General features: G+C 38.2%; 1 protein-coding gene across 1 annotated transcript in view; it reads left to right on the top strand.

Moving 5' to 3' along the window:
* Positions 1-9969: 9969 nt before the first annotated feature.
* SPAG17 (sperm associated antigen 17) overlaps positions 9970-15274 on the top strand; it is a 232641-nt gene continuing 227336 nt past the window's right edge. Inside the window, exon 1 of the mRNA XM_025390599.1 lies at positions 9970-10168. Within this exon, the coding sequence (XP_025246384.1) occupies positions 10082-10168 (87 nt within the window). The 5' untranslated portion in view covers positions 9970-10081. The remainder of the gene's footprint in view (positions 10169-15274) is intronic.

Genomic DNA, 15274 nt, shown 5'->3' with positions numbered 1-15274 from the left:
AGTGTTGTGAAAATTTCTTGATACTGTGCATAGAGGCCAGTGCTCACTGATATCTTTAAAAAATTGAAGGCCTGGATGGGCGCGGTGGCTCATGCCTGTAATCCCAGCACTTTGGGAGGCCGAGACGGGCGCATCACGAGGTCAGGAGATGTAGACCACCCTGGCTAACACGGTGAAAGCCCGTCTCCACTAAAAATACAAAAAATTAGCCGGGCGTCATGGTGAGCGCCTGTAGTCCCAGTCACTCCAGAGGCTGAGGCAGGAGAATGGCGTGAACCCGGGAGGCGGAGCTTGCAGTGAGCCGAGATTGCACCACTACACTCCAGCCTGGACAACAGAGCAAGACTCCACCTCAAAAAAAAAAAAAAAAAAAAAAAAAATTGCAGGCCGGGCGTGGTGGCTCACGCCTGTAATCCTGGCACCTTGGGAGGCTTGAGGCGGGTGGATCACAAGGTCAGGAAATCGAGACCATCCTGGCTAACACGATGAAACCCCATCTCTCCTAAAAATACAAAAAATTAGCCAGGCGTGGTGACAGTCGCCTGTAATCCCAGTTACTTGGGAGGCTGAGGCAGAAGAATGACATGAACCCGGGAGACGGAGCTTACAGTGAGCCGAGATCGTGCCACTCCCACCTGGGCAACAGTGCGAGACTCCATCTCAAAAAAAAAGAAAAAATATTACAAATATTAAAATGTATATAATAAAAACTGTGTATTGTAATAGATATAATTTTGCCAGCTTACACAATTTAAACAAAATTTTTATTTTTACATTTTAGGGATATACAATAGTTGTACATATTTCTAGAGAATATGATATTTTGATACAAGCATACAATGTGTAATGATCAAATAGGGGTAATTGGGATACTATTACCTCAAATACTTGTCATTTATTTGTGTTGCAAACATTCCAATTCCAGTCTTCTAGTAATTTTGAAATATAAAATAAATTAACTATAATTGCCCTATTGTGCTACCAAACACTAGATTTTATTCCATCTAACGGTATTTTTGTACCCATTGACCATCGCCTCTTTATTCCCCACCCATCTCTATTACCCTAATCAGTATCTGGTAACCATAATTCTACTCTTTATCTCCATGAGATCAATCTTTTAGCTCCCACATATAAGTGAGAATATATAATATTTATCTTTCTGTGCCTAGCTTATTTTGCTTAATATAATGTCCTCCAGTTCCATCCACGTTGTTGCAAACAACAAGAGTTAATTCTTTTTTATAGCCAATTAATATTTCATTGTGTAAATGTACCCCATTTTCTTTATCCACCCATCCATCGATGGACACATGTTGATTCCATATGCTGACTATTGTGAATAGTGCTGCAATAAACATGGGTGTGAAGACATCTCTTTAATATACTGATTTCCTTTCTTTTGGATATATACCCAGCAGGGGGATTGCTAGATCATACAATAGTTCTATTTTTAGATTTTTGAGGAACCTCCATACCGATCTCCATAATGTCTGTACTAATTTACATTCTCACCAACAGTTTGCGAGAGTTCATCTTTCTTTAGGTCCTCACTGGCATCTGCTATTTTTTGTCGTTTTGATAAAGCCATTTTAACTGGGGTGAGATTATGTTTCATTGTGGCTTTGATTTGCATTTCTCTGATGGTTAGTGATGTGGAACAATTTTTCATATACCTGTTGATCATTTGTATGCCTTCTTTTGAGAAATGTCTATTAGAGAAATGTCTATTAGGATCTTTTGCTCATGTTTTAATCCAATTATTTGGTGTTTTAATTTTTTTTTTTTTTTTGCTATTGAGTAGTTTGTGTTCCTTATATAGTCTAGCTATCAATCTCTTGTCATTTAAATAGTTTGCATATATTTTCTGTCATTCTGTGGGTTGTCTCTTCACTACTGACTGTTTCATTTGCTGTGCAGAAGCTTTTTAACTTGATAAGATCCCATTTATCCATTTTTGCTTCTGTTGCCTGTGCTTTTGAGGTCCTACTAAAGAAATCTTTGCCTAGGCCAATGTTCCAAAGCATTTCTCCAATGTTTTATTCTAGTGGTTGTCCAGTTTTCCCAGCACCATTTATTGAAGGGACTGTCCTTTCTCCAGGGTATGTTTTTGCAGCCTTTGTTGAAAATAAGTTAACTGTAAATGCATGGATTTATATCTGGGTTCTCTATTCTGTTTCATTGGTCTGTGTGTTTCTATGCCAGTACCATGTTGTTTTAATTACTATAACTTTGTAGTTTAGTTTGAAGTCAGGTAATGTAATATTAATACCTCTGTCTCTGTTCTTTTTTGCTTGGGGTTGCTTTACAGCAATTCAGAGTCTTTTGTGGTTTCATATAAATTTTAGGAATTTTTTTTCTATTTCTATGAAGAATGCCACTGGTATTTTGATAGAGATTGCACTGAACATTTAGGTTGCTTTGGGTAGTATGGATGTTTTAACAATATTAATTCTTTCAGCCCATAAATCCACCACATATCAAACTATTGGAAATGTAATTTTTTAAAAAATTCACTCTTAAAGATCAGTTTGACCCAAGAACAGTAGGAAAAATTACCTGCATAGGAAATGCATTCCAGTGAATGTAACTAAAGTAGAGTAGTTAACTACTGCTGAGCTTTTTTCCCCTAAATCCAGCAAGCATTTTTCAGTCTTTCTCACTTGACCTCTCAGTAGCAGTTAACACTACTGGACACTCCCTCATTTTAGAAATGCTCTCATCCCGTCCTTTGGCTTCAGTGCCACACCTCTTTGGTTGCATATCTATTTTCTTCCTCACAACCAGTCTCCTAAAGGTTCAGATCTAGGTTCTGCTCCCCTGTTCACTTGGTGGTCTCTCCGGGCAAACTCAACCTCATATGCTGATGATTCACCCCTGTCTATCCCTGCTGTGAGCACCAGGCCCACATATCCAATTGCCGGAGACATCTGGATGTCTCAACGGTACACACACTGAACGTATCTAAAACCAAAATCATAATTTCCTCACCTGCCACTCAACCCCTCCAGAACCTTCTTTTTCTAGCATTCCCATCCCTCCAAATGGCAACACCAGTCAACTGAGAAATACAATTTTATTTAATCAGATAAACATTGTCTTACCATGAGACGAACATAGTATAAAATACTAAGAAAGAACATTTTATAGCTATTAGGTAAGCAAATGATCTATGAGCTTGAAAATTGGGTCCTACTGAATGATAACCCCTTCTCAATAAGTGGGGCACTATGGTATCCTACAGCCTTTGGTTGGGGTTCCCTCCATAACACGATATTACACAAAAATTGGAATCTAGCAAAGCAAAATTAATTCATGGAACTATGGATTGGCATACATGGTAAGATAGAAAAAGGTAACACAGTTGCATTTAACATTTACAAGATCATAGTCAGACACAAACTTCCTAGGAAGTCATTTGGAAATCTTCCTAGTGGTATCCTGCATTTTTTTTTTTTTTTGGAAGAAGGCTGAGGGTTAGGCTGGAAAAATGAATGAGAAGTTGAAAAAGGATGGGTAAGAAAAGTGGTGGACACCACTCTTCACCTAAGCCTCATATACAGTGCTACCAGGTCCTCAAAGCCCAAGTACCAATCATCTGTTCTCTCCAAAAGATTGCTCCATGATCTGGCATAATATTACTTGGTGTCATCTGTTAGACTGGAGTAGGTTTACCTCAACTATAGCTTTTACCTTGTATACAACAAAAAGAAAGTTATTATTTAACATAGAACACATTTATAAGTAACAGAGATCTGATAAAACATTAAGAAATCAAACATTTAGGTAAGCATTTAGAGAAATGAATTACATGAGTTATGGATTTTGAAATGGTTCCCTAAGGATTCAGGGCAAATCCCTTCACTGAAGATATTAAAATTAGATTCAAAGAAGGACTTGAGAGAACACTAGAGTGAAAACTCCCACACTAATAAATATGAAACAGATGAATTTTAGCTTTGTCTATTTTTACTATGTACAGCGGTTATTTTTCTGATTCATTAAATGTAGATTCAGTATTCTAAACTCTCTCACTACAAATAACATAAAAATTAAATCAACAGCACTTAATTATGGTTCCAGACACTTACAGATATATGACAAGACATTCAAGGCCAAAACTATAAACTCCAAATACTGCTTTTATCATTGACAGAAACTGAGGGTTTTTAGGGAAGTTCTTCTCTGGAAAGGGATCTACTCCCAGGCTCCCCAGAATTCACACGGGATTACAAACTGCAAGCACTGCAGCTGATTTTAATTGCCACAGTGATGCATAGGGAGAGATGTGATATCTGGAGTAACTGGCTTCTAAACAATGAGGGGCTTTAAAGATTAAAGTCAACACTTTAAATAGCACTCAAAAATAAATAGGAAGCTAATGCTGACCATAGAATGCAGGTATAATATTCTCCATATGTTTTGGACCCTGTAGCTGAAAGACACCTAGCCCTCTGTATCACATACAATAAAAACTCAAAGACAGGGCATTATAGCACTCTATTTTGAAGGTCAGAAATGCAAAGATCATCATGTGAACAAGACATATGTATACCGAGAGGTGTTCTTGGATGTAAGATACCAACCGGAGAAATCAGTAGGTATCTGTGAGACCTTCTTAACCCAAGGCAAGTTGGTTGCTGCAGCTAAATGGATTTCGAATACCTGGCATCCTGGCCTAGAAGTGAATTGGTCCATAGTTCCCGATGTTACCTGACAACAATGGAAATACTGGATACGTCAATAGTTGGCTAAACCTTTCGAGTATGAAAAGTAATATGACTGACTTCACACCTGAGTAAGAGTGAATTATAAGATCAAAGCATAATACTTGAAGAAATAACCTATTCAGTAATCAGAGCCTAAAGAAATCGTGCATCTCTAGAAGTGGACAGTCTTTGGTAAACTAAACATATCAAATGCAAACTCATACTGGAAAAACTAAATCAAACAAACCAGGAGTAACCCTGCCAATGTGAAAGAAAATTCTCCAAATAGTATAGTTTTGCTTTAGTCACTGACATATGGGAAAATTTATGTAGTAAAGTATATGCTTATAAAGTTTCAACTTATATTTAGTGGGGGAAACAATTTATTATACCAAAAAAGCATAAATGTATGACAGATGGTAACGCTTTTTTTCTGTTCTTGGCACGGTCCTTTTTTGGCTGGATGACTTTTGCTACTTAAAACTATGAACATTGTCATTCACACCTATTTTCTGAAATTAAACAGACCAATTCTATGATGAAACCCCTTATAAATTTGGTTACCATATAATATCTTCCCATTTTGTATCATAAATTATCTAGAGTACCACTTTCCCTAGAATAATGGAAAAGGCCAAAACTGGGCAAAAAGCATTCTGCAATAAAACCTTTATTTTAAACTCCTTAAATCCATTTTGGAAAACTTTCTATATTTAATTGTATTCTGGTAGGACTTTACCAAGGAAACTATAAAAGATTATACTAGAAATACACTCTTCCATTCTGAAATATTTATTTTTAGCTTTTAAAATGTTCAATCCCTTTAAATCATTTTCAAAATTATAAATTATGTATATGGATAGTTAGGCTATGGATCTAGTTGGTTTATCTTCTGAAAAATAGGAACAATTTTTCCTAAGTATAGGTGATATAAGACTAGTACGTTGTATTACTTAAATATGCAAACCGTTTGTTTAAAGTAAGAAATTTATTTACTAGATAAAGGAGTGAAAGAATGTACTGTATATGCAGATGGAAAACAAGGTAAAGGGTGAGATTGAGATCTCACTTGATGCAGGGGTAGTGGGGAGGCAGGGGTTAGATCTTCCTGCCTCTCACAGTGGCTAGCATTGTGTATTGCCTCCTTGAAAGTAACAAAGTTGTTCTCTCAGGCAGTTTCAGAAAGGCTGGCTGGTGTTAGATTTATTAACAGGTGACTCTCAGATGAAAATGATAAAAAATGTTAGGGTCGTTACGGTAACCCTGGCTGATATAGCAAACCCCAGTACTTCAGCTGCTTCAAGAAAAACGTTTAATTCTCACCTACATAATAGTCCCAAGCAAATGCTTTTGGTGGGAGAAGCAGGATGATCCTCAGGGGAAGGGGAGACCTCTGTGTCGCAGAAATCATTCAGAGATTCAAGGTTTTCAAAGCCACCCCAATATCAAGAAAAAAGGGTATGAACAATGCTGGGAGACATTTTTCAAGGCCAGGCTTGGCTAGAACTGAGTCACATGTTCATATCTAAGAATAAGAAAGGCCAAAAAAATGTCTGACTCCCATATTAGGAGAAAAGAAAATGTTTGATGAACAACTGGATAGTTTTTGTCACAATAAATATTGCAGACATCTTATTGCTGCCAATATTGTGGTTGGACAGCTATCACTTGTAAAAAAATGGCGAGTGACACTATCTCTGCATTTTTTTTTTTTTTTTTTTGAGAAGGAGTCTCGCTCTGTCGTCCGGGCTGGAGTGCAGTGGCCGGATCTCAGCTCACTTGCAAGCTCCGCCTCCCGGGTTTACGCCATTCTCCTGCCTCAGCCTCCCGAGTAGCTGGGACCACAGGCGCCCGCCACCTCGCCCGGCTAGTTTTTTGTATATTTTAGTAGAGACGGGGTTTCACCGTGTTAGCCAGGATGGTCTCGATCTCCTGACCTCGTGATCCGCCTGTCTCGGCCTCCCAAAGTGCTGGGATTACAGGCTTGAGCCACCACGCCCGGCCTATCTCTGCAATTTTTAAATAACACTTAATTTTAGTTTTTTTTCTGCTTATTCCATTTTTTCCCTTTCTTATCTGCAACCTATTTTATTAATCATCTGCTAGTGATTTGTCAAAACTGATTGCAGGTAATGGTTTATTTTGAAGTGTGCATTCACATTCAAGAAGAAAGAGTATTAGTAATGTAGTGTGACATGCACAAACAGCTAGTTAAATTTTTTGTAAAATATCCTGGAATACCAACAAACTTTTTACTACCTTTTAATAAAAAGGCAGGACTTTTTTCCCCCCAGTTTAAAACTATGAGAAGAACTTGATCAAAATTTAGAATGATCTAATTAATGATTCGGTAGATTTTTTTTATTTTTTTATTTTTTATTTTTTGGTCTGGAAGAGACTCAACTTTATTTTCTAGCCATAATACAAAGAAAATTTTCATCTTACAAATGCTAAAACAATTTTGGTGAAGAACAAAATTTTGGAGAAAATGCTATGAAAAGTAATCAATAGCAGCCTAGGTGTTGTTATAGAGACTCTCAGGAAAATCCTTTTCTGGCAGATCTCTCTCTGGCATCACCATGCATCAGTTATTTTATTCTCATGACAAAAGAGGGCTTCCAGATGTAAATTATCTAGCCTATGGTTAGGTTGCCATAGGATCTATGTATTCCCTGCCAAGAAGATGAACTGCATTTATTCCAGCAAGAAATAAAAACTTGTAATTTTCGGTAAGTTTCTGTGAAAGACTGTTTCTAGAAATTGTTTTCCTTTAATGGTCCCTTGGTATCCACAGGGAATTGGTTCCAGGACCCCTCACATTCTCCGACAGAAAAATGTCTGATATTCAAGTCCCTTAATGATGTGTCCAGAGTTGGCATGAAGCTGCAGACCTTCGCGTGTTACAGCTCTTAAAGATGGCAGGGACCTTGGCGGGGCACGGTGGCTCACGCCTGTAATCCCAGCACTTTGGGAAGCTGAAGCGGGCGGATGATCAGGTGAAGAGATCCAGCCCATCCTGGCTAACATAGTGAAATTTCGTCTCTACTAAAAATACAAAAATTAGACTAGTGTGGTGGCTGGCGCCTGTAGTCCCAGCTACTCCAGAGGCTGAAGAAGGACACTGGCCTGAACCCAGTCTGCCTCTGCTGGGAGGCAGAGCTTGCAGTGAGCCGAGATCCACCACTGCACTCTAGCCTGGGTGACAGAGTGAGACTCCATCTCCAAAAAAAGAAAAAAAAAAAGAAAATGATGGCAGGGACCCAAAGAGTGAGTGGTAGCAAGGTTTGTTGTGAAGAGGAAAGAATAAAGCTTCCACAGCATTGAAGGGGACCCAGCAGGTTGCTACCCTTGGTTGGTGGCCGACAGCTTTTATTCCCTTATTGTCCCCGCCCATGTTCCATTTTTGTCCTATCAGAGTGCCCTTTTTTCAAGCCTCCCTGTGATTGGCTACTTTTAGGATCCTGCTAATTGGTGCGTTTTACAGAGTGCTGATTGGTGCGTTTTACAGAGCACTGATTGGTGCATTTTACAATCCTCTTACTAGCTACAGAGTGCTGATTGGTGATTTTTTACAGAGCACTGATTGGTGCATTTTACAATCTCCTTACTAGCTACAGAGCGCTGATTGGTGCATTTTACAATCCTCTTGTAAGACAGAAAAGTTCTCCAAGTCCCCACTGGACCCAGGAAGTCCAGCTGGCTTCACCTCTCAATAAAATGGCCTGGTATTTGCATATAACCTATGCACATCCTCTCCTACACTTTAAATCATATCTAGATTATTTATAATATCTAATATTATGTAAATGCTGTAAAATAGTTGTTATGCTGTATTTTTCTTTATTTGTATATTTATTTATGTTTTAATATTTTGGATCCAAAGTTAGTTAAATCCAGGGATGAAGAACTGTGATGATGGGAGGGCTGACTGTATCTGTATTAAGGAATTAGGATGTAAACATAAACTTCCTTTCATGGTCCAAATTGTGAACAAAAGTTGAAGTGTCATCATTAAAACTGCCCCCCAAATGAAAAAGGATGCTAGTGGCTGGATATCACTATCCTCCTTCCCTCAATTTAGTCCTCAAAGAAATTAAAAGGGTTAGCAATTAAAAGGTTTAGAACATTCCCCTGTGGAAGGTTACCCATTCATCAGGTTGTGCCCAGTGAAATTAAGCTTCTGGCTTGCATCACCTCACTCATCTGGGCCATTGGGATAACTGAAGCATCTTACCTCTAGGCAAAGTGCAGGGTCTTAATGGCTAGTTAAGTCCTGGTCAGTTCTGAATTTTATATGACTAAGGAGACAGCAAGGCACCTTTGGTTGTGCTCTGCCCCAGGGTGTCCTCAAATTTGTCTGACTGCAATAAAAATCAAAAGTAAATCTAGCTCCAGAGGGGGGTATCCCTCATTTTGGCAGGCCTAAAACAGTAGTAGACAGCAGTGTAGCAGTTATGCACACTAGATCTGTGACTCAGATAATTCTGGGATCTAATCCTGGCACCATCAATCACTGTGGGAATTGGGATAAGGTGGTTGTGAGATTTAAATGAAATCTTGTATATAGCATATAACCAGTGCTCAAGAAACAATGGCTTTCATTACTATCATTATTTTGGGAAATTTGTCCAACCAGGATATTTCAGATATTGATGAGTGCAGGGTGGGAAAAAAGGGGAAAAAAAAGAAATAGTCTACTTACCAATCAATAAAAGGCAGTTTAAAGGGCTGGAGCTGTTTGGGCACAGAAGTACATTAATCCCACCTACAATTAGATAAGGGGTCTCGTGGAAAGGTGATTGGACTTGTTTACCAAGGCCCCAGAGGCGGAGGCTGAACTAAGACCAGAGCAGAGGGTAGAGGTTAAGGAGAGACAAATTTGGCTTCATATAAGGAAGCATTTGGGGCAGATTAGAGCGGTTGGGAAAAAAAAAAAAACAGCATGGGCTGCCTCCTGAAGGGGTCAGTGTTCCAATCTTGGTTACTCAGGATCGGAAGAAATCTTGCTGGAGGAGTCCTGGATGGGATTCCAGAGATTTTGAGTTTCTAGACAACGCCTCAGACCGTAGAAGAACTTAGCCCGACCTGCCGAGGCCAGCCTCGTCCTGCCCTTCTCCACTTGTGCAGCTTTCTTGCTGAAAAGTCCTAAAATTGGACCGGGGGACTGCGAAGCCCGCCCTCAAGCAGCCGCGCGCTCTGAAACTCCGTTGCTGTGGAGACGGAAGCGGTTGACCCAAGGATTCTGAACCGGGTTGGGGGAGGGGAGCCGACGTAGTTCAGGAACTGGGCGTAGCTTCGGTTACTGTGGTAGCGGGGACGCTTAGGCAGGGCCTGAGCCCAGTTTAGAGGCCAATGCTCCTCCCGTCCTTTGCATGGCACCCAAGAAAGAGAAAGGCGGGACTGTGAACACCAGTTCTAAGATATGGGAACCCTCGCTCATAGCTGCACAGTTCAATCAGGTGAGCCTTGAGCCCTTTAAGCCCTCCCTGCCCCCGGCAAAGCCAGAGGCCCGGCCAGACCCTCCTAGATGACGCCTTCAGGCTCGCCCTCTCATCCGTATCTCTCCATGGCCTGATGGTTCCAGGACCCAGGGTCCCAGGGACAGGGAGTGCTTGATAAACGAGCGGAACTTAAGGGAAGAAGGAAGGGAACACCCACCGGGTGAGTCAGTGTGATTACAAAGGTTGGTGAGAGCTGCGTGGTGGGGAAGAGAGGAGGTGTCGCTCTGACACCTTCAGACCCTTTTCAGTGAAGTCGTCCAGGTGGCACTCCACAATTGTACTGGAGTTCCTTTTGTGGACTTTTCGTTTTCTCCTGACACCTTCTAAAGGATGAGAATCGTATCAAATCATCTGTGGCCTGACCCATAATAGGGCTTTAATAAATACTGAGTGAAAACAGACACGGAGTGCCTAGAATTACACTGTATTTAGTACAAGGGAGCCTTGTATAGATATAAAAGATGATTTTTTTATGTAATGCCCCGATCCCACTATATTAAAGTTTTGACATATTTTGAAGGTGTAAGAGATCAGAGCAATGAGGGGTTGGCGGCCAGCTTACCCACAGGATGCCACAAAGGCACCAGGCAATTTACAAACCACCTGCCCCGGGACTTCAAAGTGCATGAGATCCCCGAACTCACTGGATCCCCACCCAGCTTCAGTGAATGAGGAGCCCAATAGCTCTTGTCACCTGGGGCTGGAAATCCCCTTCTACATTAAGCTGTTTCTAAGTACAAGTTAGCATTTGAGAAGAGAAAGGTGGTTTCTGGAAATTCCAGCCCGCCTTTGTGAACTACTTTAAAAAGTAGGGAAAAATTTTTTTTTCGTTTTAGGTATGTCTATATGGTGCACTAGAGAGTTAGTACTTAAAGGGAAAATTGATCTAAAGTCTTGTGTTGCCCTCATGAGAAATTTTTACCTATTTGTCTTTATTTTTCCACTATAACTGTTTATTTTCCTATTAACAGTAATTCTGTTTGATAAGGAAATTAGTCCTGATGAAGAATTTCATGCAAGTACTTATGATACTCCTGATGCTGATGTGATGTCATGGAATTCTGGGTCCTTTCTATAACTTTAGTAATGCCGGATGTCAACTCAGTAATCCCCAGTTACTTTCTCAAATTCTCAAAAATGTTTTTCAAAGCACTTTGTAAAAGCACCCTCTCTTTTGCTTTTATAAGTCAGCGCTAGCCAAAATAATTTTTTCTCCATTTTCTTTGAGATTGTGTAGGCCAAGTTTGGTCTTGGAGTGAATATTTCTGCTTGAATTATAAACTGCTGAACAACGGAGTTTGATGGAGGTGCTGACACTGCATTAGCTTTAGTGTTGCAAATATGAAGCTATAATTTTCCTAGTTGAATGGAAAACCTAAAGGCACTATTTGTCCTTATGGCTTGAAAACCTGAAATAATATTCAGCTTTCTTGATCCTACTCAAACAATATAACTTCAATAAATCTTATGTATTAATAGAAAGAATTTGAACTCAAAGTAATATGTAGTTTTAACTATAAAGAGTGAACTCACTTCGGTTTGTTGGAATACACATTTCCTTATTACAGGAAAAAGACAACTACCCTCCACCTCCTCTCACATTTTTCTCTGCTTGATTTCATGTCTGATCTAAAAGAATAATTCCCAGATTAACCCAGCAGTTCAATGCCCAGAGGCATGCCCTAACCACCAATGAAACGGACTCTGAATTTAGGTTATAGATGACTGAGGGTGTGTGAATTTTGAGCATGCGTAGTGTGCTCTATTATTTTAGTATCCAGAGAGTTTCTTTCTGTGCACTTGTTACTCATGTCCAAGTATGTGTGGTTGAGTGTGTGTGCTAGTGTGTGTGCTGTATTATGTGTGTGTGTTGGGGGTGAGAGAGAAGGAAGGAATTCCTCCAGTCTTCCATAAACCAGTTTTTAGAATGAACTCGTTGGATAATCCAAATCAATAGTATTTTTGAACTCATGTTCATGTTGGGTAGGCTTTAAAGAGAATAAACAAGTTCACAATTTGGTTTTATTGAATTTACCTTGTATCACTGTCTCAGGTTGTCCTTTCAGGCTGGAATAATTATCAACTGTTTTATACATTTTAGTTGGTTTTAAAATATAAAATGATAGCGAATAATACAAAGCATTCTATCACTAAGCACTAAATGATTAAATAGAGGCTAGAGGTTAGAAAGATGAATATGGGCTGGGATAGTCAGGAAATGATTTGTAAAATATTTGCCTTCACCTGGGCTCTAAATAATGGGTGGAATTTGAACAGGTAGAATGAAGGAGCATGATTATTTTATGTAGGGAGACTAATATGTGCACAAAGTAAATCTGACACATTTAGTTTGGGAGAAAAATGTACGTTAGACCACTTCTGGGTATACATTGCTCCTAAATTAATTCCATCAAGGAAATGGTCATTCACTATCTTTGCTATCCATATACCAAAATATTTAACTTATTGATATGAGTGAAATATCACATCTCAAATTATATAAAAAGAAAATAGGTACATTGGCAATACGATTATAAAAATACCCTTTTGTGTTAGTATGTATGTGACACAGACATTGTATTTATTATCCGTAGCAGCATTAAAGAATCAAAGATGCCTTAGTATCATAGAGATTAAAATCTTTCCATGCAATGGTCAAAGCAAGCTCTGTTGGCCACAGTGAGAGGAAGAAGTGTTAACTTTAGCAGTCAGTACTATTTAAACAGTACTAATTCCCCATCCTTCCCTCTCCTCACCCCCTGGAAGCTGTCATTGTACTTTCTGTCTCTCCAAATTTGACTGCTTTAGGTACTTCATGTAAGTGGAATCATATAGTATTTGTCTTTTTGTGACTCTTATTTTACTTAACATAATGTCTTCAGGGGGTTCATTCATATTGTAGCATGTATCAGAGTTTCCTTACTTTTTACATTTTATTTATTCATTCATTCATTGATGGACTCTTGGGTTGCTTTCACCTCTTGGCTGTGGGGTCTGTGTAGCCCAGGCTGGTCTCAAACTCCTGGACTCAAGCAGTCCTCTCACCTCGGACTCTCAAAGTGCTGGGATTACAGGATTAAGCCACTGTGCCCGGATTTAATTTTTTGAGGAACTACCATGTTTTGCACAGTGGCTACATCATTTTGCATTCCCACTAACAATGTACAAGCGTTTCCGTTTCACTACATCTTTGCCAGCACTTTTTATTTTTTATTTATTTATTTATTTTTGGTGAAGTTTGTTTTTGTTTGTTTATTGGTTTTATTTTTGATTTTTTAATAATAGCTGTCCTAACAGATATGAGGTGATATCTCACTGTGGTTTAGATGTTCATTTCTCTAATGATAAGTGATGTTGAGCATCTTCATTCTTTGTCTCTTGTAACAACTTTTGACTTAAAGTCTTTTTTGTGTTATAGTTGCTTAACCTCCCCTGCTCTCTCTTGGTTACTATTAATATTTGCATGGAATATCTTTGTCTGTCCCTTCACTTTCAACCTATGCATGTCCTTAGAGCTAAAGTGAATCTCTGCAGATAGCATATACTTGGATTCTGAGTAGTTTTGTTTGTTGTTTTTTAATCCATTCTGCCAGTCTGTTTTATTATTGTAGGGTTTAATACATTTACATTTAAAGTAATTACTGGTATGAAAAGACTTACTTTTGCCATTTTATTATTTGTTTTCTATATGCCTTACAGATTTTTTGTGTCCTTTGTTACCTCCATTAGTGCCTTTATTTGGTTGATTTTTTTTTTGTGACATGTTTAGAATGCCTTCTCATTTTCTTCTGTGTATGTTCTATAGATATTTTCTGTGTGGTTACCATGGGGATTACATACATCATAAAATTATAATAATCTGTCTTAAATTGATGCCAACTTACTATCAATTGCTTATATAAATTCACTTTACAGCTTCATCTTCTGCATGACTTATGATGTCACAGATTGTACCTTTATATACTATGTACCCATTAGCTTAGATTTATAATTAGTTTTATACATTTTTCTTTAGCTCCTGTAGAAAATAAAGTGGATTTGCAAATCAAATTATAATAATACTTTTTAAAATAAATGTGTCCATGCATTTTTTTACCAAAGAAATTTATATTTTTATATAGCTTTCAGTTACTATGTAGCATCATTCATTTCAACTTGAATAACTCCCTTTAAACTTTTTAAAATCAGTTTTATTTTTGTATTCATATGTAATAGAGGTACATATTTTAGAGGTATATGTGTTAATTTAATACAATCATATAGTTTGAAAAGATCAAATGACTATAAGTAGGATATTCATCACTTTAAATATTTGTCTTTTCTTTACACTAGAAACATTCCAATTATTCTCTTCTAGCTTTTTTGAAATATATGATAGATAATTGTAAATTATAGTCACTCTACTGATCTATTAAACACTAGGACTTATTTCTTCTATCAAGCTCTGTATTTGTATCCATTAAGCAAACTATGCCCCCTCTTCACTACTTTTCCCAGTCTCTGATAATTGTTATTCTGCTCTTTATCTTCATGAGATCTACTTTTTTATTTCCCACAAAAGAGTGAGAACATAAGATATTCATCTTTCCCTTATTTCACTTAGCATAATGAACTCCAGTTCCATCCTTGTTGCTACGAAGGACAAGATTTCATGTTGTATGGCTGAATAGTATTTCACTGTGCATATGTACCGCAAATATACAGTTTTCTTTATTGATTCATCTGTTGATGGGTGCTTAGATTGATTCTATACTTTGGCTATTGTGAATATTGCTGCAATAAACATGGAAGTGCAAATCTTTCTTTGATACATTGATATCCTTTATTTTGGCTATATACCAAGTAGCAGAACTGCTGGATTATATGATGGTTCTATCATTAGTTTTTTGAGGAATCCCCATGCAGTTTTCTATAATGTCTATACTAATTTACATTCTCATCAGTGGTATACAAAAGTTCCCCTTTCTCCACATCCTTGCCAACACTCATTATGCCCTTTGTTTTTGTTAAAAGCCATTTTAACTAGGGTGGGATGATGTTTCATTGGAGCTTTGATTTGCATTT

The sequence above is a fragment of the Theropithecus gelada genome, chromosome 1, assembly GCF_003255815.1.
Source record: "Theropithecus gelada isolate Dixy chromosome 1, Tgel_1.0, whole genome shotgun sequence".
Taxonomy (NCBI): domain Eukaryota; kingdom Metazoa; phylum Chordata; class Mammalia; order Primates; family Cercopithecidae; genus Theropithecus; species Theropithecus gelada.
Note: the sequence above shows the minus strand (reverse complement) of the source record. Positions and strands in the feature narration are given on the sequence as shown.